This window comes from Polyodon spathula, chromosome 14, assembly GCF_017654505.1.
Source record: "Polyodon spathula isolate WHYD16114869_AA chromosome 14, ASM1765450v1, whole genome shotgun sequence".
In the NCBI taxonomy this organism is placed as follows: Eukaryota; Metazoa; Chordata; class Actinopteri; order Acipenseriformes; family Polyodontidae; genus Polyodon; species Polyodon spathula.
The window spans coordinates 31621445-31648688 of record NC_054547.1 but is presented as its reverse complement, the minus strand read 5'-3'; the positions used below and the strand labels follow the sequence as shown (position 1 = coordinate 31648688).

The 27244-nt window shown below is 36.0% G+C and overlaps 2 protein-coding genes across 8 annotated transcripts in view; one reads left to right on the top strand and one right to left on the bottom strand.

The window, feature by feature from the left end:
* LOC121327028 (collagen alpha-5(IV) chain-like) overlaps window positions 1-10973 on the bottom strand; it is a 44997-nt gene extending 34024 nt beyond the window's left edge. For all 4 annotated transcript variants that reach the window (XR_005951523.1, XM_041270790.1, XM_041270792.1 and 1 more), the window contains exon 1: window positions 10585-10973. Coding sequence is in view for 3 of the 4 variants with exons in the window: in XM_041270790.1 (XP_041126724.1) it covers window positions 10585-10650 (66 nt within the window). In the remaining variant the exon portion in view is untranslated. The remainder of the gene's footprint in view (window positions 1-10584) is intronic.
* Window positions 10974-11089: 116 nt separating this feature from the next.
* The window catches only part of LOC121327027 (collagen alpha-4(IV) chain-like), a 61795-nt gene continuing 45640 nt past the window's right edge, over window positions 11090-27244 (top strand). For 2 of the 4 annotated variants that reach the window (XM_041270789.1, XM_041270786.1), the window contains exons 1-3: window positions 11090-11182; window positions 12758-12934; window positions 13306-13348. In XM_041270789.1, the coding sequence (XP_041126723.1) occupies window positions 12879-12934; window positions 13306-13348 (99 nt within the window). In that variant the 5' untranslated portion in view covers window positions 11090-11182; window positions 12758-12878. Of the gene's footprint in view, window positions 11232-11702; window positions 11848-12757; window positions 12935-13305; window positions 13349-27244 lie in introns of those variants that run through there. The other 2 variants (XM_041270787.1, XM_041270788.1) reach the window with 2 other exon arrangements.

The following is a 27244-nucleotide window of genomic DNA, read 5'->3' as shown; positions in this document are numbered from 1 at the left end:
AGAGTAACAGACGGGCTACAGTTAGTCAACTGACAGTCAAGTACAACATTGGTGCCGAAAGAATGCACAACTCGTACCTTGACACGAATGGGGTATGGCAGTTGACAACCTAACAGTGTTCCACTTCTTTCAGCAAAACACAAGAAACTGTGGTTGCAGTGGGCTAAGGAATGGAAATACTGGACACTAGAGGATTGGAAAAACATTGCCTGGTCTGATGGGAGGACTAGGGTTGAGAGAAAACCACATGAGTACATGCATAAATCATGCCACGTGCAGGCTGGTGGTGGTGGTGTGATGGTGTGGGATGTATTTTCATTGCACACATTGGGAACCTTGACAAATCTGTATCTGAAGGATATCTGAACATCACTGCCAATCTGGTGCATCCCTTCATGGCAGCAGTGTTATCCATCTGCTAATGTAATGTGCCCCATGCCACAAGGCTAGGGTTGTCCAGGAATGGTTCCACGAACATGACAGTGAATTCAGCTTACTGCAGTGGCCTGCCCCATCACCAGATCTCAATCCAACTGAGCATCTGTGGGATGAGATGGAACGAGCTATTTGGAGTAGAGATCCACTACCAGCCAACTTGACACAACCGTGGGAAGCATTGGAGTCAACATGGGCCAGCATCCCTGTGGAACACTTTCGACACCTTGTAGAGTCCATGCCCCGACGAACTGTTCTGAGGGCAAAAGGGGGTGCAACTCAATATTAGGAAGGTGTTCCTAATGTTTTGTAAACTCAGTGTGTGTGTGTGTGTGTGTATATATATATATATATATATATATATATATATATATATATATATATATATATATATATATATAGGCCATTTAAAATCCTTTAAATTGATGTAAGGCATGGCAGGGTCAGATAAACAATGCGCGATTGAGAATGAAAAATGCAAAGAGTAGAAACATGAAAAAAATGACTTTTGCACAGCAGTGTTTATGGAACATACATGTCACTCAAAAAGGTATAATTAGACTAACAATAAAGTGTCACAGATTGAAAAAATGGTAGATTTTTTAAGTTATTTATCAAATTTGCATTCAGCAACTCAATGAATTTTAAAAGGTGGATTGTCTTTTTGTATGCTGATACAAGTTAAGTAAGCAAAGACAAGGTCAGAGTGTGCAGTAGTTATGACATTACCACATGTCTTGGCTTTGCTCTGAGTTACGAGGCAAAGCTGAGTGCTTTCAACCACCCAGTATGGCCACAAACCTCACAACACTTATAAAAAATCAAAACATTAGGTATTCACTTTGATAACAAATTTAGAAAAGCTACTAGTTTGTCCATGACATTTTATAAAACTGTATAGGGAACTATACTTTTAAAAAACATCTTCCAAAAATGAATTGTTCCTGAAAGGCCAATGATATCTGATAAACTGGCTCCTATTTGCACAGCATCATCACGCTATGTTGAGTTTGTATAACAAGCAGATACCATCACAAGGTGCTGTAGAATTCCTTATTGGAATAGTCCATGTACAGTGTGTGTTAAATCCATCAGAACTCAAAAGTCCTATGAAATATTTGTTTCAATATATTGTACTATCCTTAATACCTGTGGTAATATTTCAATGTATTTCCAGCTGGTTGATGATAATAAGGAGGTGTCTTTCTGTCTGAGAATGTCTGACCCAGATTTAGCAGGACTACCAGATGTTCTTGTAAGGTAGTCTTGTGGACTACCACATATCTTACATTTTAATCAGGTAGCTGCTGGCAGACACACATAATTACAATGCTAGCAATGGCCCATAACTTACTAGATCCAGAAAGAAAAAAACATACACCCTGCTTCTAATGCAGACAGGTATTTTGCATTACAAAACAGCAAACAAAATTTATAAACCTCACTGACTTCACAGGGTACAAACAGAGTGAACATTACTTGAAGCTTGATGCTTTCTATGCTAGCTGGGCTTTATAACCTATAAACTAAAACAGCAGCCCAGTGTGCACAAAAAAACATGCTTCCAGAAATGCTGCTTCCTTCTGTCTATGCTGACTGTTTCCATGTTTCCTTTCTTGAGCATTTGGCTATGCAAGATACTGTAATAACTTCCAGCCAGGATGACAAGGTCTGAACTGCTAATAAAAGTGATCATTTTAGTGGCATGTACACAGACTGACTGTAAATATATAACATGATTATCACAAAAGCCTGACTCAATGTAATAAGAATGTCAATGAGTGTACTGGAAACATGTGTCTTCATGTTTGCTGGGTTATAGTTGAAAGGACCCAAATAAGAACTACAGTTCATGGTTGCATTCATATTGCATGCATTGTGAATTACCTGCTAGATTTTGTTATGCTTTTGGCTGCATTATATTTTTCTGCCAGGTAATGCCAGCTGCAGATCATATTTCTTTTTAAATGTACTTTATGTGAAATATTTTGAAATTTTATCATCACCCTTACAAATTTTGAAAACAGTTTCAGATTCTTATGAAAGGCTGTCTCCTTAATCCACTAACTGGAAGGATCTTTTTTAAAGAAATCACCCGTCTGCATCTTTTGCTAGACTAAACATGTCTTGTGAGTGAGTACATGATAGGTTATCTAAACCAATAAATAAACGCAAACACAGTGTATTCCTTTAAGCAAGCATCACAACATCACAAGTATTGTTGTAAATGATAGTTATATTCGAATAGATGAAATGCAATGCAATCCCAAAAGAATAAACAGATATTTGCTAAAATGTTGTTACTCATACATTACTATTACAGCATCCATGACTATCCATGACTTATTTCCCATGGTCGATTAAATAGTCACTGAATATGCCAAAACAATAAATCAAAATCTTCTTCCACAATCTTTGAACAACCTCTAGAAAATATTTGTGTCTACTTAATCTTGTGAGCCTACCACTGTGACCTGGGGAATTAAAAGGGAGGACTACCCATACACAAATGCACAAATAAACAATTCTAGTTATTCAAACACAGAAAATCTGATTAGGACAATTGAGGTGGAGAGTTGTCAGGTGGTATAGAAAATACCGTACATTCCAGAAGCGCTCTGGTGTTTCTTAATGTAGAGAAAGCAATACACAGCCTCAGGGAAATTCACACTTACAGAACTGTACCAATAGGAAAGTCTTAAACGCAAAAGAATGTGGTAAATGAATAACCTGCTTCCGTTAATGAAAAGCTTTCCTAACGTAGCCAAGAAATGTTGCTAATCCTGGCAACTAAACTTGCAAAAGTCTCCAGAGAGACAGAAAGGTTTCATTTTTCACATCTAATCGTACCACCACCTTTACGTGCAAGACATACCCTTTTGCAACTTCCGCTAAACATCCTAATCTTTTGGTTTATAAACTAAGTTGCATTACCAAAACATGACTAAAAGTTTATACTAAAGTACATAACATGTTCATTTATGCCTTTATTTGGAATGCAAGGTATTCACCGAAATCTCTCCAGATGCAGATGCTATGTTATAATGAAGCCTGACTGTTAACACATCCTGAATGACCTCCTTCCTGAATGACGAGCTTCCGATTGCCCCTGGAATGAACTGCCCAACCATTCAGTATGAGGCACACAGTTCCTTTTGTACAGCGCCCTCACAGGTCAAGAGGGAGACTGTTGATTTGGATTCATTCGCTCTCTGTCACATACAGTCACAGCCTTCTTGTTAGACTGAATTATTTTTCTATCCGAGATTTAATGCTGCTCTCTTTTGGGTGGCCACAAGGTAACTTCCACTATCACCTCTGTGGCAAAATCAAATTCTGCTAGTCTGTAATAGTGATGGCATGGCTGACTGAGTTCCAGTTGAAATAAACTTGATCTTTATCTGGTGCTGATGGAAATGTCCAAGTCTGATATCAAATCGCTTTCAAGTCAATTCCCCTGGCAGATGGAAATGTGGATTTAGACTGTATGCACATCCCATAGCCCTTGCCATTTCAGTGTTGTCATGCAATTTTCACCTTTCAAAATGTTAAGTGTTAATAATTAAACACTCATTTGCTTCACAGCCTATAAGAATATTTTTCAAATGGAGTTTCACTTTACAGATTCTTTCATTTTATGTTGGCCAGAACCAAGATAACTACAGTACCAACTATATCAGATTTTCATAGGATTCAATGAATGAGAAATAACTCCAATTTTGGATCAAAGTAAGTTGTTGGTGCACTTAACACTTACGGTTCCAACCAACTCAGAATTCTTTAATTGACTTAATACTGCGAAAAAATAAACACTCGCTCCACTGGGGTAATGCTAATAAGTTCACACGGCTTGAACAAAGCAATTCATTTGGCTTAATTAAAACTGTGTTCCTGATCATTTTAATAGCATTAGCACAGATTCTACTGCCAACACAAAGGTTGCATTGTAGTCATATAATGAGATAAGCAATAAGGAGAACCAACAGAAAGAAAGCCTAACGTGCATCAAGCAACGTAAACATGAAGTGACCCAGGCTGGAATAGAATAGTTTTTGCCTATTCCAGAAGGTTTGTACAATGTGAATTCAATGGTGACCAAACAATTTAACAATGGCTGCATACCTGAAAAAAAACTGGTTGCTGGGGAAAAGAAAATATGCAAAACAATACCTTCTTTTCTGCACCTTAAGGCTGCTATAATATACCTCATTTACGCACATGTCATATCATGCACTTGATGTGATAAGTATCAGCTTTTTAGGAGTTATTTAAACGATGGGTAATTTTCAATTAGAATTTTTTTTTTCTACTACAATAGATATTTTGTCTATGATCCATTAATACAACTTAATGTAAAAATACAAGCTTTGTTAATACAAGTTTAACTGTTATCTACTGCACATGTGAATTGGAAATCATGGGTCTTTGTAGTAGACTGTGTATTCAGATACTGGGATGAAAGCAGCTACTGTATTGTATATCAATCCACCTCAAATTAGAGGCTTTGTTTCTGATGGGCTACTCTCCAAATTATAAATCAGTTACGAAGCCCTAGTTCAAAAGATGTGATGCACTTAATCCAATAAAGTTAACTTTTTGGGAGAGAGAATACCCTCTGTGTGTTTTTTTTTTTTAAAAAAGGAAACAATAACTAAATAGACACACTTTCAGTTAATTACTTCTAGAAGAATGTTTTACTTAACAATTTATTACCATTTATATTCATGGTTCATTTTGACCAATAACCATGTCATCTCCATTAGTGATGGGAATCCAATCATTTCATGGTATGTCACGCAAGACAGTTCCATACCACAACGTTATATTTTTCTATTGCATGCATGACTCCCATCACTAGAGCTCTAAAACAACATTCTCTGCATTAATTGCCATAATTTATCAGGAGTTAATGTGCACTTAGAAAAGGATGCTTTAAATTAACGAAAGAGTTTATAATTCACCTTGAAACGGAAATTTAACGGCTTCTGTCAAGCTGAAAGAAGGAGTCTACAGCCTGGACCACGATTAATTTCTTACAGACTACTTAGATAATTCAATATTTGTAGTTAAGAAAATATTTTAGCCGTTTCTATACTTGTGGTTATGAATGACATTTATTCACTTGGTTAACCATTTGTATCCTTACGGAATGCTTGTTGTATTGCTAAAATGATATACTGGGTTTTTTACACCCAGTGTAGTGCGACTACCAAGAAATGATCAATGTAACTGTAGCCTATCTGAACTCTGGATACGTACATTGTATGACAGCTGACCTCGACTCATGTTGAGTACCAGAAAAATGCATGACTAGAGGAATTCCCTGAACAATTAATTATAAACAAATTGTGTATTGGGTTAGGGAGTTCTATCATAATTTTAAAAGCTTAATATATATATATATATATATATATATATATATATATATATATATATATATATATATATATATATATATATATATATATATATATACACAATGAGTGTTACATACATGGTATACATGTAACACTAACACTAACAACTACAAACACAAATGGCACTTAAAATGTACTTATTTACAGCATACAATCATACATACTGAAATACATAAATATTATCAGTGGCATCTGATTTCTACCCAGACGCCAGATAACCCTAAATCAGCATTTTATATGTGAAATATTTTAAATAAATGTAAATTCTGCATGACAAAATGCACAATTTTAAATTAAGTTTACAAATTATACACAAAAGATATTTATATTATTTTTGATTTGCATTTGGCTGCTGCTCGCTGGTGGAAGAGCCGTCTCCCTGTACGCTAGTAGTTTCCATAACAGTGAATTATGCTTCCATTAATTTTTCTTGATCTCGTTAACATGCATTTTGATGAACGAGTTTCCCTTATCTAGTGTTTGAGACAGAAAGTGATGTACGTGACCCACGACAATTAAGCTTTTTAACAAGACATCCGTTCATTAATGACCTCATCGACCTTTACTTCTTAGCTCACAATTTATTATGAAAAAAAGTGGGGATTGATGTTATAGTTATTACAGTAAGGAGGAGTGGAAATATGTGAAAACTTTTTGGCAGTCACAGCGAATATTTCTAATTGACTGAAAAACTATTTGCTTGAAAATCAGTCAGATGCAGCCAGGCTAAAGAAAATGTATGATTTCATTAAAGAACAATTTTTGTTGTTGTTGCTTGAAATACATAATTATTGAATGTATGCTAAAATGAAGGACAGTAACCAGCATGGACAGGGTTTATCAATAACAATGAGAAGAAGAAAAAGAAGAAATGTTATTTTGTTTCTAGGAATAAGGTTATTCTGAAGTCAGCACTAATTTGGGATTTTAGAGTACTGTGTTTGATAAGGAGAGTATTACAATGTCACAGGTCCCAGGGGTGCGATATGTTCTTATAAAATAATCTTATTACAATCAGCAGTATGTAATAATGAGTGATCACAAGACTTACTAAGCCAAAAGTGGCATGCTTTACTAAAACATGTGCTGCTTATAGTACTTTTACACTTACTACTTACAAATACCTTGTATACTGCAGGCACCCAAAAATGAAGGACATTTCAGGCATGACTTGACCTGCTTTAGCCTGATTTCTTGTGGTGATAACAGCTTTAAAAATGAAAGAACATGTGCAAAACACAACTCGCATCCTGTTTGCTTTATGACATGTTAGTTATTCATAATGTCTTCAGAGCCTACAGCTAACGCTCCTCAATACAAAAATACATTCCTGTACAGATATGCTCCCAGCTTTTACAACTGTTTCAAAATGGAATACAATGCACTAACATTGGCTTTGTTTAGTGTGAATAAACATGAGGTAGAATCAATTTAATCCCAAGGTAAACCAGCATAGTTAATTTTACTGCTTGATTCCTCTGATCTGCTTGCCTGCCATCACTAGGCGGTGGTGCCTTCACCAGTTGAGGACACCATAGGGAATATAATCTCTGGCTGGATGGTTTCTATGAAGTAAGAAACAGTTTCTGGGATAAGACTGGAGGTTACATGAAAAGGGGTAGCAAGATGGGTATTTTTTTGTAAATATTACCATGGAAACACAAATTGAGTATACAGAAGAGGCCATATCCCTTCAGTCTAAACTACTACTGGGTTATGTAAACAAACATAACTGTCAGCAAGATCTTCTTTCTGCACAGAAGGCTACACTATTTTTCACTACTGAATGTAAAATATATAAGTTCCTTATGCATGCAAAGAAAGTCATTAGGATAGCTTGTTTACATACACTGTGCAGGCATAGAGAGTAACAGGATAACACTGGTCCAACTGCTGACCAGATACCAAGCACTAAATGTTCCATTTAGCCACAGATCACTTTATAAATCCTGCCGTCACACACAACATTATTTTACCACAAATGGAAATTCAGATTTGACTTCCCATAAAAACAAATAAGGGAAACCATTCATTTAACAGTACTAATGCATGCCATCAATTAAATCCCTGCCAATTACAAAACGTAATGGAATGAGTAGACAAATCAACACTTTCATCAGTACAGCTTAACTTTAGTTCAATTGCACTTTTTAAAACTACAACCTGTTGGCTTGCGGGTTCCTTTTTGTTTGAATGTGTTTATGGATAATAATAATAATAATAATAATAATAATAATAATAATAAATGCCTCAAAAATATTCCCCATAATGACCAGGACAGTGATATTTTGAAATTTACCTATTTTCCAGAACATTCCAGATAGATTCACTGAGTAAACTTGGAGTAACAGAATTTTTTTTTTTTTTTTACAGGGGCCTTCCTGGGTTAGTAAGTGTACTATTTCCTAATTGCTTATGAGGAACTGCAAATGCAAGTCAAAAAGGAAGTTAGAAAGGCCAAGAGAGAAATAGAAATGAACATTGCTAAGGGAGCTAAAACCAATTCCAAAATGTTTTTCCAATATTACAACAAAATTATAGAAAATGGCTATTATTCCCCACAAACTTTGACAACATTTTGTGACCAGGACAGTGATATTTTGCTCTTAAAATAAACAAAAATTTACCTATTTTACAAACAGAACATTCCAGATAGATTCAGTGCTGAGTAAACTATTGGAGTAACTTCATCGATAAGATAATTGCAAACTTTCTAGAACTTTCCAGTAATATTAGGGAAATAGTAGTACAAATACAGGGGCCTTAAGCCCACCAGATCAGTTTAGTTCCTAAGCTGCCTAAGTGGATACATATCTGTTAAATTTTTCTGAGATGGCATCAAGAGGGATCTAGACAAGATTGCAGAAGCAGATACATGGCAAATGACATTTAATAGAGAAAAGTGTAAGGTACGCATTTTGCTATGTCTGCGGCCAAGTTTTTGTTATCAAGACAAGAGCGAAAAAGTACTCCGTGGAAGCATCTGCTAAGATGTATGAAAAGTGTTGATATTTAAATCAAGGGAAGTAATGTTATAAACTGTACAATTGTAAGACCTCATCTTGAATATTGTGTGCAGTTCTGGTCACCTCGCTATAAAAAAAGATATTGCTGCTCTGCAAAGAAGAGCAACCAGAATTACAAGGCATATTTCAGACAGGCTAAAAGAATTGAATCTGTTCAGTCTTGAACAAAGAAGACTACGTGGCGACCTAATTCAAGCATTCAAAATTCTAAAATGCAAGGGACTTTTTCAGCCTGAAAGAAGTGAGTAGTTTTTCGGGATTTATGGATTATACTGGCATTACAGTATAATCTGCTTGATGAGTATGGCCTCTCTCGTTTGTAAACTTTCTTATCTCGCATTTTGCTATGTCTGCGGCCAATTTACTAGCATCTCACTTCTAAATCTCGTTTCGAAAAACTACTCACTTCTAAATCTTTTGTAGTCATTTTTGTATTACTTTAGTATAAATACATGTTAATTTGGATTCACATGTTGTTTTTTTCTGACTTTATGTGAATGAAAAGACACGCATTTGCCCGTTTTCCCATTGGAAATAGTGATATTTTGAAATATCACTGTCGTGGTCACAAAAGCTAAGTTTGTGGGGAATAATAGCCATTTTCTATACTTTTGAGGCATAAGCAATTAGGAAATAACACTTACTACCCAGGAACAAAAATTGTGTTACATAGTGCAATAATCAGAAAGAGACAACATATCCACGCCCCAGAAATTGAGATCTAACCATTGGATATATTTTGATGACCTTTTTAAATAACTGAACTAGTGGGCTACAACCCGTTGGGTTGGTGCCTGTATCGTATTTTGGCATGCCATCATTAGGGTACTCTATTATGAAGTTGAGGCCACATCAGTAAAGTATACCACACCTATTACAGTATCCATCCATTCATTGGAGCACTTCAGCAGGACGCTACCTATCCACTGCGGTAAACATCTTCTCTGAGTGTCACTTTTATGCCACCTTAGTGTTTCAAACATAATGGATTTATTATGTCTCAATAACTTCCAATTATATGTTTTCTCTTTCCCTATAAATAATACACGATGTAGGGCCAGAAAGTGGTACACGTGCCCGTTTATGCTGTCAATACTGTGATTGACTACTGCACAAATCACTATGATCAAGAAAAACTGTAGTTCACCCACAAAATGGTATATGTTTACAATTTCAGATGGCTATTTGTTACTCATTAGTTTAAGTCACACAAATTTGCTGAATTGTGACATTAAAAATGTAACAATTAAAAATTAAAAATAACTTTAAGGGCCAGACTCGGGACATCGTACCTCTTTAAAATCGTTTCCTTGTTGTCTGTTAACCTGTTAACACCTGTTAACCTAAAACATATTTAGATACAAAATACTAAGCATTTACAAAAGCCGAAGACTGCACAAGAGCAAAAACGTTTAGCTAGACCTTGGGTTTCACCTGTTATAAAGGCAAAGCACATAACTGGCTAGTAAATATCCAAGTTTGTATGCTCACAAAGACGTTTCCATGTGTCAAAAACCATGCACGCTATAGTCCTGCCTACTTTTCAAAATCCGACCTAAATTTGGACGACAAACAAATCCAGCTGAATCACTAATTTGTGCATCACTATACTGTATTTGACAAGGTACAAAATAAAGTATAATTTCCTTTCGCATTTGAATGTATGGAAATTAAAAGAGAGAAGAAAAAAAAAAAGTTATACTTACAATCTCCGCTGCAGCTTTTTGCAAACTCGGACAGAAGAGCAGCATCCAGAAAACAAAGCAACTCATTTCTGCACCAGTTTTAAACTGTTCACGTTCAGACTGTTGTAATTAACACTGCTTCATTCAAACAGTACGACACCAATAAAATAACACAACTGCCAAATGAAAATAAATTGTAGAGAAAAATTACAGATGTATCTGTTGCTTTGCTTTTTGTAAAGCTGCTATTATTCCACGATCTGCAACACGAAGACGTCCATTCCAGTGCAGTATTCAAAATGCCGTGTTGACGTCTGACTACAGTCGCTTTTAATTAAAGCATTCATTGACACTCGAATGGGCAAAAAGCATACAGAAACATTTTCTAGTGAGAGGACAATAAAAACAAAAATACTTAAGTTCTGGTTTCCTGCTAAAATAAAGGAATGATGTGCCACTGTTTAACTAATGCCGCTAGGAATTGGTGTACTGGTTTACGCCCATTCTCCTCCCAATTCATGTTAAGGATTGATATTATCTATGAAGGTTTACTGGTTGAAATGGTGCTTAGTTAGTTTGTTGTAATAATGCAAATATAAGAAGAACACGATTACTGCAGGTGAGGATAACGTGCTGCTTACAGCAGAGTACGAATAAATGTCCAGTGTGTAAGTACTGTACAGAGCTGTCGATGCTGCTTCTGAGTCCTGTAGTTAGTGAAAAAGGTTGCTTAAGTTCAATGACAGTTATATGTTAAACTTAACTTTGCATAGCCATGTTATTTGCAACAGGTGCTAGCATTCGAGTCACTGGATATTTGAAGTGTTATTGCAAGCTTAGTCAGTAAACTGTTTTTTTGTTTTTTTTTATGTATTGACTTTTCTTTGAATCATAATTACTGTACGCTCTTTAACTATGCTTTAACTTTAACGTTTACGCAGCATAGAGCTCGGCTGGTGATTGATGAAAGTATAGCTGCAGAGAGTGTTATTCTTAATTACATACTGTATGCACATGTTTATTCATGCAGTTTGTTTTTGACTGCATGAAAGTACTCGTAGTACAACTCACATGTATAGGCTGGAACAAGCACTGTCATTATTGGGTCTATGTTTTCCGCGTTTTTGGTGTCAAAATAAGCGAGTGTTAATGTGGCTGTGTTGGGGTTTGCCTGTTTTAGTAGCCATGGACTATATTGTATAGTAGTGCCAAACATATAACCTATTAAATGTCATTATGCACTGCACGGTACATCAAACCAGTACTGACCTCTCATCATGCACTGTAAGTGAGTAAACTTATGTTTCTGTTTTATTTTATTTAGCGTTAGAATGTAACTCGGTAGAGCAGATTAGAAATGTACAGTGCATGCCATTCGTAATCAAAACACATCAGATGCATTTGAATTTGCAATGAGTACCTACAGACCCCACGTGTGGCTCATGGGGGACCAAATAGACTATTTAAATGCGCCTGATGTGCTTGATTACACCTGTGGAATGCATTGATTACTGTCAAATCGGATGTCCATGAACATTTCCGATTTCATTTTCTCTGCTGTTTTATTTTTAGATTTCCTTGGAATTTGATTCCATGGCTTCCAGATATCTTCTGTGAGCTGATATTTGATTATGTAATTCACCTGTATAATGGGTTATATGTTATTGCCGTGGATGGGCACAAGAGTTTATGGTTTGGTTCTTCTTGTGGAGTTATACTGTGCTCTTCATTATCTATCAATCTATCTTTCTACACCATTTGTCATAAATTGCACCACTACAGCAGGTGAACATCTTTTACGAAATGAATTCCTGTCCTGTTTGTCTTCTTAGACTCATATTATACTTTACTGTGACAAACAATTTGGTGCCAGTTTGTGTAACCTTTTTACTTATGAAAGAAATCCCTGATTGACAGTTGATGAGAGGGTTTCCTTGTCTTTTTCTCTGAACAATATTAAGAAAATAGCAAAACACTGTAGTATATTGAGGATTTTTTGGTGGCAGTATTTTAAATGTGTATTTATTGTGGGAATTCATGTTTAATGTTGCGATGCCCATGATACCCAAATACTGTACAGCAGTTCCACCAAGGTACATTTTGAAAAGACGGTGGTAAAGGCTTAACCTTGATTTCAATTTGCCTGGTCCCACTGATACCCTGAATAAACATGAATGTTTATGCGTTTTTACAGAACCAGCGATAAGGAAGATGAGTACTTGAAAACAAGATTCATAAAGGGGAGAGGAGATACAATATTTGAAAAACACAGACTGGGAACACTTTTCGTGTCACCTGGAAACATTACATTGTGAATGGCGTTGACAAGGCACTTTACCGGATGGGACAGGACATTTAACATTTTTGTCTGGTACGTTAAAATTGTTTGTTTATTACGTTTATCTAGAATTATAATTCTGTCCCGTCTCCACACGCAAATCCTCATCTGACACATTCTTTAAAATATATTTTCCCCCTAACGATTAATGCATTTTTCAATCAAGTGCCCTGGTTTCCTAATTGATCCATGCATTTAGCATTAATCATCAAGATTAAAGATTCTTTTAATATTGCTGCCAATTTATTAAATGGCACTGGATTCTGAACTTGACCTCTCAGAATAATTGCAAACAAAAGGTAAGAGTAGCTTGAAACGACTTATTCTTTTCAATCTGACTTTATGTATGTTGGAATTTCCCCTGAATTTTAGAATAACACAACTTTTGCAATTATTTTTAACAGGTGGATTGCCATTGTACATGTTGCAAGGCAGACTGTTTATGGGGTAAGTACCTTTATTTGCGCTTAAACTTAATTGTGGTATCCCTATTCCGAAATAATGATGTCATTTTACATCCCTGCAAGCAGCACTTACATTATGAATATTTGCACCATAACATTTATGCAGATTTATGCAAGTCGAGCCAGCACAAATCCCATTTGCCAGATTGTGACGGTATATACCTGTTACCGCTCTTCAGCTGTATAGAAAGAAAAGTAATTGTGACAAAACCACAGAATTCTTGAAAAGTAACAAGTTTACTGCACTGTGTTTACTGTTCTTTCTGCAGTCGAAGAAGGGCTTTTCCGAAACTTCCTGAAAGAAATTATTTGTAATGATTAAACCATTTTGTCTACATCATAAAAACTTTTTTTTATTAATTTTTAAATTTAGTAATCGTCAATTGTTAATTATTTTCTCCCAATTTGGCATATCCAATTATTTTTTAGGTTCAGCTCACCGCTATCACCCTCGCGATGACTCAGGAGCAGCGAAGACGCTGTCCTCCAAAGTGTGTGCAGCCGAGCGCTTTTTTTTTCACGCTGCAAACTCACCATGCAGCCAAACTCAGAGCTACAGCGTCGGAGGACAATGTAGCTCTGGGCAGTTTACAGTCAAATCCGCAGGCGCCCGGCGAGGGGTCACTGGTGCACAGTGAGCCGAGGACACCCTGGCCGACCTAAGCCCTCCCCCCACCAGGGCAGCACTCGGGCCAATTGTGCTCCGCCCCCTGGGAACTCCAGTCTGTGGTCGGCAATAGAATAGCCTAGACTCAAACTGGTGACCTCCAGGCGATAGAGTGCATCCTGCACTCCTTTCGAGTGCCTTTACCAGATGCGCCACTCTGGAGTCCCCTACATCGAGAAACGGTTACATATACAGTGGCTTGAAAAAGTATTCAGACCCCTGACCAATTCTCTCATATTACTGAATTACAAATGGTACACTGAAATTTCGTTCTGTTCGATATTTTATTTTAAAACACTGAAACTCAGAATCAATTATTGTAAGGTGACATTGGTTTATGTTGGGAAATATTTTTAAGAAAAATAAAAAACTGAAATATCTTGCTTGCAAAAGTATTCAACCCCCACACATTAATATTTGGTAGAGCCACCTTTCGCTGCAATAACAGCTTTAAGTCTTTTGGGGTAAGTATGTACCAGCTTTGCACACAGTGTCGGAGTGATTTTGGCCCATTCTTCTTGGCAGATTTGCTCCAGGTTGTTCAGGTTGGTTGGACGACGCTTGTGGACCACAATTTTCAAATAGTACCACAGATTCTCAATGGGATTGAGATCAGGACTTTGACTGGGCCACTGTAGGACATTCACCTTTTTGTTCTTGAGCCACTCCAATGTTGCTTTGGCCTTGTGCTTGGGATTATTGTCCTACTGAAAGGTGAATTTCCTCCGAAGCTTCAGTTTTTTAGCGGACTAAAGCAGATTCTCTTGCAGTATTTTCCTGTATTTTGCTCCATCCATTATTCCTTCAAGTGTAATAAGATGTCCAGTCCCTGCTGATGAGAAGCATCCCCACAGCATGATTTTGCCACCACCATACTTCACTGTAGGGATGGTGTGTCTTGAGGCTTGGGCAGTGTTAGGTTTGCGCCACACATAGCGCTTTGAGTTTTGGCCATGTCTTGGTCTCATCTGACCACAAAACCTTTTCCCACATCACAGCTGGGTCACTCTCATGCTTTCTGGCAAACTCCAGACGTGCTTTCCGATGGTACTTTTTGAGTAACGGCTTCTTTATTGCCACCCTCCCATACAAGCCAGTGTTATGCAGAGCTGACTGGTGCACCATTACTCCACACCCAGCCACTAAACTCTGTAGCTCCTTCAAGGTGATTGTTGGCCTCTCTGTGGCTTCTCTCACAAGTCTCCTTCTTGTTTGAGTGCTGAGTTTTGCGGGACAGCCTTTTCTTGGCAGTGCCTGGGTGGTGTGATGCAGTTCCATTTCCTGATTATTGATCCAACTGTGCTCACTGGGATATCCAAACACTTGGATATTATTTTGTACCCTTTCCCTAATCTATGCATTTGTATTACTTTATCTCTAACTTCTGTAGAATGTTCTTTGGTCTTCATTTTCCTTCAGTTTCACAGCCTTACCAATGATCCTTCAACAGTGGGATTTTTATCCAGAAAATGTGACAGCAACTTTAATGGTTCACAGGTGGAGGCCAATGGTAAGATAATTGTGTCCTCGTTAAGGCAATTTCTTTCATCGGTGCAAACTTGGAGCTTCCACAGCACAGGGGTTGAATACTTATGCAAGCAAGATATTTAATTTTTTTTTATTTTTCTTAAAAATATTTCCCAACATAAAACCAATGTCACCTTACAATAACTGATTCTGAGTTTCAGTGTTTACAAATAAAATATCAAACAGAACGAAATTTCAATGTACCATTTGTAATTCGGTAATATGAGAGAATTGGTCAGGGGTCTGAATACTTTTGCAAGCCACTGTGTGTGTGTGTGTGTGTGTGTGTGTGTGTGTGTGTGTGTGTGTGTGTGTGTGTGTGTGTGTGTGTGTGTATATATATATATATATATATATATGTAAATATATATAGGCCATCCGGTAAAAAAAAGGAAGATTCCTTCTATAGGCCATTTTTTTTCCTTCTATGCCATTCTATTGCAGTCCTTTATCATTATATATGTCATAATTATTGTTTCGCTTTTGCGGTTTATTGTGAATTTTACCGAAAACTTACAGATTTCTTTTTTTTGTTTAACTGGGCGTCGGTTTTTACTGATTTATACCCGTTTTTTTTTTCTATTATTAAATATTTTCTAGGAAATACACCATATTTTGTTTAAAAGCTGTTTTATTTTGACTCCTAGGATACAGCCGACGTTTTGACGTCAGAGGATCAAATAACGTTCAAACGTGGTGCTGTGTCACTTCACAAGCACATCATCACCTGATTCTGTTGGCCAATCAGTGTCTGATTATTGTGGCAATTGCTGGGCGTAGTAACTGCAAGCTTGGTCAAAAACTAAAATGAAACACTTGCACAAAAATATAATATGTTTAGTGGATGATGAATGGGGAGAAAACATAAATCAGTTTATGAATGAGTATACAAAAAGCAACAATAGCACAAGTGGGTCGAATGGGGCAGAGGATGCATTGTGTTGCAAATACTGCTGCACTGAGGTACATGTTCGTGCTGACAATAAAAGAACATACTGAAAAATAAGCGACACATTAAAACAAGAAAGTGAATGGAAGAGACAAGCAATCCATTTATGCAGCTTTTACACTCGCTTTAATAAAAGAGAGCAGAATGACTGTGTTAATGAGTTTGTCAGAGCGCTGTGCTTTGCTGGACAGCCACTGTTTATCGCAGAGAGGTATGTATCGGTGACTTAGTGCGACAGTCTGTCCATCAGCTAAAACGCTGTGTAGTGTTAAACATCAGTGTGAATGTTTGACAGAAAATAGTGATGCTTTAGCTGGTAAACTTATATGTAAATTGATGTAAATGTCCAGTATGATTTTTGACGCGTCTCCCGATTGCTTACACCACCCAGTTCTGTCAATTTTCTTTTTATGATTTCAAGGAGAAAAAAAACTGGCTTGTTTTTGTGCTGATGTCATGTTCATACCTATCACCTTTATCACGATTCACCTCTAGACATGCTTCTCTCCAGATAAACTATGTCTTTTACATTTAATAACCTAAAAGGAGGCTGTTTCCATGAGAGGACAATGTACCATTAACTCATGGCTGGTTTCACAGCCCCCTATAACAGATCATGGTAATCAGGGTCTTTGAAATCAGCGGTGTTCATTTGTTTTAATACAGAATGTAAGGAAGAAATGCTTTGTACATCTGACCATAAAGATGCAAGCTTTTAAAACATGGTTATTATTTAAATTAAGCATAGTGGTTAAATTAGTAAAGGTGATAAGGTACAGACTGAATACACACGTGAATATACGCTATATATATATATATATATATATATATATATATATATATATATATATATATATATTAGGGCTGTATTATACAAAAACATTTTAGAAACAATATATTTGTAGAAAGTTTGTAGTTCATGAACCAGGCTGGGGTTTAGTTATGCAAGTCTATCAGTTCATCTTTTCTTTCAAAACTTTGGTCCATTAAAATGCAATTTGTCTTGAGTACTCTACAGGCCCTAAAAACATGTTTGTACCTTGAATTTGAGTTCAAACTCTGCTTAGGTAACAAATGAATATACCTTTGCCTCATTGCTTGTAATTACATACAGCTGGTCTCTGCTTAACCTATGAAGAAGGATTAGCATGTATGTGTATCTTCTACTAATATACACATATATTAAAAATAAAAAATGTTTTAAGTGACAGAAAGAACTGAAAAGGCCGAAAAAGACGGGAAATTGTCATGCAGGACCGCCACTGCGCTCATACTTCCCCCATGTTCTGACAAGGCTTCCAGCACACACTTCTTAACTGGTACATTGGGTAGGTTCACTTCAGACAACACCACTGGGTATGTCAATGCGCTGCTGTCACTTAAAACGTAGTTTTTATGTTTTTAATTTCCATTGTTTTCTTTTTTTTTTACTGGAATGCTGAATTAACATATCTGTATACATATGCAACGCATGGCTCGAAAAATCGCTAGCCCAACGTTCCGGGACAATCAAAAAAGTCAGTCGGACAACGTGTTTTTTTTTTTTTTTTTTTTTAACTCTATAAAAAAATAACGTTCTGTGCTTTAATCAAACTGCGGTTTGTCAATCGAGATTCTGCTCACAGATCATCCCGGTAAAACGCGTTCAGTGGGATAAATGCATTTCATTGGTAATGCTTGAATGAATTCCAGGGTGACGTACACGTACACATTGCTTGTCACCAAATCCCGCGAGGATTGCCTATCTATATAATCAGCGCACTGGTATAAGTCACATGACCTTGTCTGCTCCAGCGAAGCAAAGGTTAAGTGTGCACTACAACAGACAAAAATACATTTTTTTTTTTTTTTTTTATTGAAGGCTATGTTTTATTTTTAAACTAAGTTACCGACTGGAATTACAAGCTACTGTACTCTGCACACCGAGATTCACATTTTGTTATCTTGTTGTTACCTTTATTAAATCGTTAACGTTATTAACCAACCCAGGAAAAAAAAAAAATAATCGAATACGATAGTTATTATCACTGACTCAGACTTAGCACATAGCATGTTAACATCACTCTTTTCATTTCTTTTATGTGATTAATAAAATGTACAGGTTATTTTAAATGTATAGTGTTTGCTTGTAACTTATAGTACTGTGTGCGGCAATAGTCTCGGTTCCAAACCGTCAGTCCAGTGTACTATTTACATCCTCGCTATGTGGCCTTCATTGTACGATTAACCAGCAACCGGCACGCCAACGCAACATTGATTTTTTTATTTATTATTTTATTTTATTTTTTTTAAATAAGGAACCAAGATTTCAATTAACATTTGCAAGTGAAACAAAACAAACTTTGTTGCAGCTTTTTTTTTTTTTTTGGGTGGGGGGGTGGGGGTGGGGGGTGTACTGTGTTCTTCAATGAATAGGATATAGCCAGAATACTGGGGGTGCAGCATGCCACAAATAGGTACTGTATTTGTGATTCTACTTTTATTCACAATCTCATTGCTATTATTATTAGTGCTAGTAGTGACAAATACTGTAATAATAAAGAAAATCAAAGAATAAAACAGTACTAATATTATTAATAATTTAGCTAATGCCTTTATCCAAGGTGGTTTCCTTAAATTACTCCAGCAGCTTATATTGTTCGTTTTGGATTGTCCTTTTACTATAGCGAACAAAAGGCTTTGGACCCAAACAGGGTTGTTATAGCGAGGGTGTGCTGTATTTAGTATTTGACTTATATGCTTAATACACAAAACGCATTTCAATATATAATGCATGCACATTTGTTATTTCACTTTTGTTATTTTTTACCTCTCAGTGTTCAACATTTAACAGAGGGTATAAAGAAGTTTGGATCAGAATCCAGTATCATCCCTTACAAAAAAGTAACATATTGCAAGTATACTTGTGCCAAAATCGTCTGGTTTTAGTATATTATTGAAGTAACTTACAAAAAATAGATGGTGAGTAAGTAGATTCAAGAAAATTCAGTCAGTTGCCAGGTTTATTGAGATATGCAGGGAGTCTGGTCCCAGGTACAGGACAAACAATACTCAACATTACAATGTTTGCATGACATTAAATACCCTTCTGTATAGATGGTCCACATCCCCTTTCTCTGACACTTTTTTTGCTTTCACTTTTTTTTTTACCAATTGCAAAGGTAATTTAATTTATTGTGTGAGTGTTAATGTGTGTGTGTGTGTGTCTGTGTGTGTAGTCTAGTGTGACAACCTCTGAACTCAGTGCATTCTTCACACTCCTGGAGACAAAAGGTCCATACATCTGCCTTTTGTTATCTCCTTGCGACCCCCTTTGATCCTAGTGGCATTATCTCTTTCGATCTCTCTGAAGCCTTTAGAACCTGTTCCCTTCTAGTCCACAGCATTGTTATCTCGTTAGCTTGCAGTCATTGTTGGGCAAGAGTTTGTAGACGCATCGTCTCTATCAATGGTTAGCAGTACATGCAATTTGAACCAAACAGTCTGCTATCTGCAATATTATTCTCTTTTCAGAAAAGAACACCAGTATAGCTCTGCCAGTCCACATGTGTAGCAAACTGCTAATCAATTCTCAATCCATGTTTTCCAACAATTATTGGTACCAGTATACTATCCTATTTTGGCACAACTATACTTGCAGTATACAACTTTGTACATTCTTTAATGTAAATAATGCAATATAATTCTCAAATATTGGACATTTCTTAGATTGTATCTTACTTCTCTTTTGCATACCTGCATTGTCTATTGCTAGACATGCACCTCCAGATTCTGACAAATACTTCTGTAAAACCAGGAGCAACTTCTGCTCTGGATCAAAAAGCTATAATGCTCTGCAGCTGCCAGCCTATGTGGATAACTATCAAAAAACTGGTAGAAACTAATTAAAACATAAGTCTGTGAAAAACAAATAGAAGTCTGCAAAAAGTATGGAATTTTGATGTTGAAAAAGTGTATGAACCCTGAGATACTGTACCTATATTGAGTGCAGTGTACTTTGTACAAATCACAGTCCATAGGTCAATTATGGGCAACTTGACATTTTTTTTTGGACAACCAAATGTCTATAAAATTTTGCGAGCCCTGCAACGGAAAGAACAACTTTTTTTTTTCATTGCAGGTTTCTCTGTGTAAGTTTTAGGTTTGCAAACCATCATAGTATTTGCAAGATCCTCTATTATTAATTGGTCATGTTAAGCTTTGTATGCAAGATGAACTAAACCACACACACCAGGAAATATTTAACTTGCAAAACAGTACACAGTGTAACTAATGGTAGAAGTAGAATAGAAGACAAGCTTACCATAGATGTAATCTAACATTTAATAATGCACTTATTTTACAGCCACGTGTACTGAACAGGCTTTTTTTGGTTTTGTTTTGTTTGCCTACTCCTGTATAATTGAAATAAGTTGCATTCGCCTGTGCCTCCGTGCTGTCAATTTAAGTTTCAGCAGTTGTCTTACTAGTATGTGGCACTACAATTTGCATCGCTAGCACCTGACTACCTAAAGTTTTTACTTTGACGTATAACCGATGGCGAGTCAGAGATTTTGCATAAATTTATACACGTAGCTTGTGTAAGCGTGGGTATTTATTAAGGACTCCAATGCATCGTTAATCAATGAAACAGGTTTTATTTAACCTGAAATAAATTATGCCGTCCCATGCAACAGTTCAGTCTTGTTTATGTTGCCATCTTGTGTGTCTGTCTCCAGTCTAGACCACAACAACAAAGCAGGAAGCAACGTCCTGTCAAATAAGGCAACTTTACTTTTTAGACTAAGTTTCCCTAACAAAATCAACAAGGCTTTTGTAGTATTTCAAAAATAAGTTACCGAATCTCTTAAATTATACAAATAAAACAATGCATCCGGGTTATTGCCATAAACACGCGTTTCTGATATACGTTGTTTAGCTTTATATTTCTGCTACACTAGGATAAACAATTGATAAGTCTATTGTTTTTTAGTTTGTAGTTTGTAGTTGTTTTTTTTAATGCAGCCCTTGCTTTGTAATAGAGAGGTAGTGTATAGCTGGTCTCCGGCCCGTAGTTCCTCACTGGATCACTGCTAAGCTCGTCTCAGGCTCAAGTTAACAAAAGAATCAGTGGGCGACTGAACGTTCTAACATTTGACCGAAATGCACAAAATTGTGCCAAAACTCGTCCGTTAGTTTGTCCATTCGTTTGTTAATTCGTGAATTTGTCAATTTGTGAATTGGTTAATTTGCCCAGCAATTCGAACTTGAACAAAAAGAACCCATTTTGAATCACTACAATTCTACACAAACACACACACACACATATATATATATATATATATATATATATATATATATATATATATATATATATATATATATATAACACACACACACATACATACACATTTATGCAATGTATATAAACAAGTACTATAGATTGTAATGAGGTACGTTGGTTTCTCCTACGTAAATACCATCGGAGCATTTGCTACATTTAATCATGTAGATTGCGTTTTTGGATCTGCAGGTGACTGATCCTTTAATCCTTTAATCTCCAGTTCTGTTGGTATTGCAGGGTTTAGTTCCATTGTGTGCATAGTTTAGGTCAGTTGGTAGTTTGCTCCGGATGATAAACTGGGACAGGTTAGGTGGTTGTCTGTAGGATAGGAGAGGTGTTTCCAAGAAAATATTGGAGAGGGTGAAATCTTCAGCTAAAATTGGGTGTAATTCTCGGATGATTTTGCAGAGGGTCATAGGGATGGATTGTATGTAGTAACTAAGGGTACTCTATTAGGCACAGGTTTTACTTTGTATTCCAACAATTTTTCTCTTGGTATTCTGGTGGCATGTTCCATTTCTCTGTCAATCTGTTTTGGAGAATATCCTTGTTGGACGAAAGCATCACAAAGACATATACATTTTTTTTTTTTTTATATGTGTGTATATATATATATATATATATATATATATATATATATATATATATATATATATATATATATATGTGTGTGTGTGTGTGTATGACATGCAGCTTTTTTTCTTACATTAGAATTGTAGTGATTCAAAATGGGTTCTTTTTGTTAAAGCTCTAATGCAACCTTTGAATGTAAACATCAATCTCTCTTTCCTACTTTCACCTGAAGAAGAGACCTTTGAGGTCTTGAAAGCTTGTCAATAATTATTATTTAGTTAGTCCAATAAAAGGTATCACTTCTCCTTCTCTTTGTCTATCAATTCATACAGTAATTTGTAAACATATTTGTTAATTAATCTAATAATTAATTAATTTGTCAATCCATTAATACGAAAGGCTGTACTGAGCTGCAAATTTCCAATCAATCAGACAAACTTCCTAACAACCAGACAAACTTCCAACTGTCAATCTCGCACTGTACCGAAAACACTGCAACCTTTCTAGACAATGGGAGCACACATTAACATTTTAATCAATGAAAATTCAGCCTCACTTAAAACTGCTTCAGCCAATAATATTTAGAAGGACGTTTCAAAAGATATTCTATTTAACAAGATACTCAATTCCTCTGATTTTCAATGGAGACTTCCGTCTCACGGCGCGCAAAGCATTGTGGTATATAGAGAGTTAGGCAAAAAATTCTATGGAGTGTAAATGCAGGCGTACAAAATGTTGCTGGTTTTTGCAATGTTAAAAAAATTGCCGTTAGTTTGTTTACTGTACTATATTGTTGTGTCTTGATAATATTTTATTGTTATTACACTCTCACACAAAAATAGCAACCTTGAACACATTCTTTCCTTAATCTTATACAAGCGCAGCTGCATCAAAAGCAAAACAAAGTCACTCTACACTAGAACATTTTGAGCAATAGCAAAGCATTCGAAACAGCAGCAAAAGCAATCATCTTGCACTAGAACGTTCTGCCTCGAAAACATCACGCGATCCTCCTTAACCCTGCAAGTGCTGACTTGGGTATTGGCTGCCTCTTCAGTAGAATACACAAATACACACTAATGCTTCTTCCTATGCTAAGCAGAGACCAGCTGTATGCTCTCACGGGAGGTTGCAAGTTCAAATACAAGTTCTGAAACCCTAAAAGTAAGACAGTAGCAATTTTCCAGGTAATAGCCTGCAGGCTGTCTGTCTGAAAGAGTGTGTGCATGAGGGCGGGGGTCACTTTCCACTGTGATGCAGTAAAAGTTACCCTTGAGGAGTTAAGAAGAAGATATAATCATTGCACACCTTGGGCTAGGTGTTGACCAGGTGTTTAAACATAAAAAATACACCTTAAAGACTCCACTGGCTCCAATAATGAAGAACAGAAATATTAGAGCAAGATCCACACTCTCAGTGTCACCAACAGGGTTTTCTGCCAATGTAGTTAGAGATTACAAGTTCTTTTATAGTACAGTTTCAATGAAAACTATATAAAAAGTAATATAGGAATCAATAATATCCCAGGAGATTTCAAAATGATGACCACTTAACAAATACACTAGGCCCTTTAAACTGAACTACGAATATAATAAGCTTTCTGATTCTGGGACAAAGTGCTGTGAGAATTGAAAGGGTTTCAAGTGCATTGCAAAGAAGATTACATTTTTTGTTGTGAGAAGTTGTACAAGTATGGCACCTAAAATACTTTTCAAGGAGCAAAGCACTTTAAAATATTTAGATTTCTTTTTTTTTTGTAACTGATCTTAATAAAAACTATTAAGATATATACTAATAGTGTATACTAGTTCAAATCACCACAGCAATATACAAGTAGTAGCCACACGTATTTAAATTAAAACATAGTTGTTTGTGTTTAATCCGGTAGTTTAGCTATAACATATGTTACATTTTTCTAAAGGTTTTTCTTAATTCATAAAAAAATGTAGGAATGTTGAAATACCAACATTTGGTGATGTTTAGAAGAGCAGACAGTTAAAACTCAAAGTTGCAGTGGAGTACGCCTTTAATTTGAAAGACACACAAACTTGCTGGTACATGAGTAAGTCAAATTAGGAGAAAGTGAAGGATGTTCCTGTGCAAAGGGCATTTTATTGGCAACAGCAAGCATAGTAAGTTCTTCACAAATGAAGCATGCTGAAAGACTTATTTATAAATATTATATTTAATACAAATCATGTTACTGAACATTTTGAACAGTAAGTGGCAAGTAAAAAGAAGTAGCTGGCAATTAAAAAAAGGAAGAAAGGAATGATCTTATTTTCACTTATTTCCTATTTTATTTCATGTTTCTCATGAGCTTTGTGGTTTCTTTATATTGACCAAATTTAACAGCAATATGACCAGTGAAAGTGTGATACTCCTCAAATCCATAATAATAATAATAATAATATTTGTTCTAGTGCTATGATATAGAACAGTTACTAGTTTATCAATGCTTACTTTTGACATGGTCAAAAAAGCAATATATTCTTATACATGCAATGTGGAATATCCAGCATCTGTACTCAAGAAGTCCTGCATAGCCTGTGTTTATAATTGAATCTGTATATAATTGTGTTTATCTATGTTTGTAAATTATGATCCTAGTTTTGTCTGCGAGAAATCTTAACATTCTAAAGATTTGCTTGATTTAGTACTGTCTGCATGTAAAAACGTCTGCAAAAAATTACTTTCCAGTATATTTATTTTAGATGCCGTTAGAATTTCAACTGTATATATTTGTATCACAAAGATATTTCATTAACTTAGATATTGTGTAAAGGGCAGCGTTTGCAGGTTAGTCTGAACATTGAAGTGTTATGTCTGCAGATTTATTTATTGTATAAAGGGTAGCGTTTGTAGGTTAGTCTGAACATTGAAGTGTTATGTCTGCAGATTTATTTATTTACATATTAACTGGGTTAATATGTGAAACATTGGCATTCGTAAAGTAAACTTAGTAAACTGTTGAGGTGATCTTTGGCATATTTGCTTGTTAATATTTATTTGTAACATTATGTTGTTTACTAAGCTTACTTCACTGATAATTAAACTGCTGTACACACACTCCTAATAAGAGGCCTGGTGCATGTGCTGCTTTGACAAATTAATTCAACGATACAGATGCTTTTTTTTTTTTTTTTTTTTTTTTTTTTTTTTTTTTTTAAATTTAAACTGAACGTCCTTTTAGTGAACATAACACCCGTCACTAGTGTTACTCATTACATACAGTATCTAGAGTTAACAATTAGAGTTAACAATTAAGTTTCCTTCATTTTTACCTAATTTTCCATTGGAAAGCAAAGACACTAACTGATTTTTCTTTTGAACTTCTACACTGCCTGACATATTTTGTTTTTGGCCTGGCTTCCAAAGTCACTGATGAAGGCGCTAGTCCAAACATTTGTTTACATGCCTTACAGTATAAGTTCTGCATACATTTTAAATTCCAAGTTTGACGTGGTTGGAGTGTTGGACTTGGATTTGTGAATGTGAATAAACAATAATTTCTTACAGATTTAAAAGTCACATTTTCACATAAAAGTTCTTTACAGGAAAAGTATTCCCCTTGATAGTTTAGGATAATAGTCTTGCAAATATAGTGTTGCCAACAGAGTCAAATCAAGCAGCAGATGAAATATAAGAAGATAGAAATAAATGCTCATGTAAATTATAAGAATTTAAAAACAGTTAGACAGCAGGACAGACTCCATCTGTTTTTAGCAGTTGCTCTAAACAGTTGTGGTGACAATCTATGAGTGAGTATGGCCTCACAGACAAAGACTTGTGTCAGCATGCTCACCTAAAGAATCCACCATTAGGCTAGGCAAAGACATTTAATAGCAACCAGCAACTGAACTAGCCACCTCAGCACAAATGGTCTCTTTTGGACTTGATGTCCAGACAGTATTATAAAACTGCTAACAGAAAACCTAATCGCTTATTGTCTTATACACAGAGATTCCAAGCTACGCTGTTATCACAGCACCTCCGCATGGATCATTGTAATACTGTGCCTTTATACTTTCAGGTGCTGTTCCACACTTCAAGAGTCACAATAGCTTACGCTATTTAGAATTGACACAACCAGATTCTCATATTGGCACATCTTAATCAGTTTGTATGCAGATCCTGGAGAATTTTCAAATGATCTAAACCACAAATGCAATTAGCTCCATCCTTAAAATAAAATTAAAAAAATAGGACTTCCTCTGGTAATTTACATAGTTGGTTAATTCTAAGTATCTCGGTGGCAGTATTTACCCACTGCTGTTAAGATCAATTGAATAGACCCTCCTGTATGCAGTGGACAGAGGCTAAATGCAACTTAAAGTGTTTAACACAAAGGACATTCCTTTGTGTCAGACATCTGGTGAGGGCTCTGTGTACCGTAACTTAGGATGGAATGACAGCTTGTACCCTCTCATTATACACCCTTGCCGTGTATTGTATTCCTTCAGGGATGTCAGGTGGTGTCATGTGGTAAGTATAGGCCTTCAGTGAGAATATACACCTTGACCTCAGTGGTGTGTCTCCTAAGATCCTAAATGGAAAGTCATCATTGTATCCTGCCCCCCCCCACACACACACCCTAACCCTAACCCTAACCCCCCCCCCACACACACACACACTTTAGAGTATATTTTAACTGTTCTGATTGTTTTTAAATTAGAAGCCGCAACAGAGAATTAAAATGTATGGAAAATGTTAATATGCTCATTAACAACTGGTATAGTATAAAATAACTTTAGTGTGTGTTTTTGACCAGTAGTAGGATATTAGTAGTTCCATGAAATGTTATAGTTTCTCAAAAAGAAACAGTGTCGCAAGCAACTGC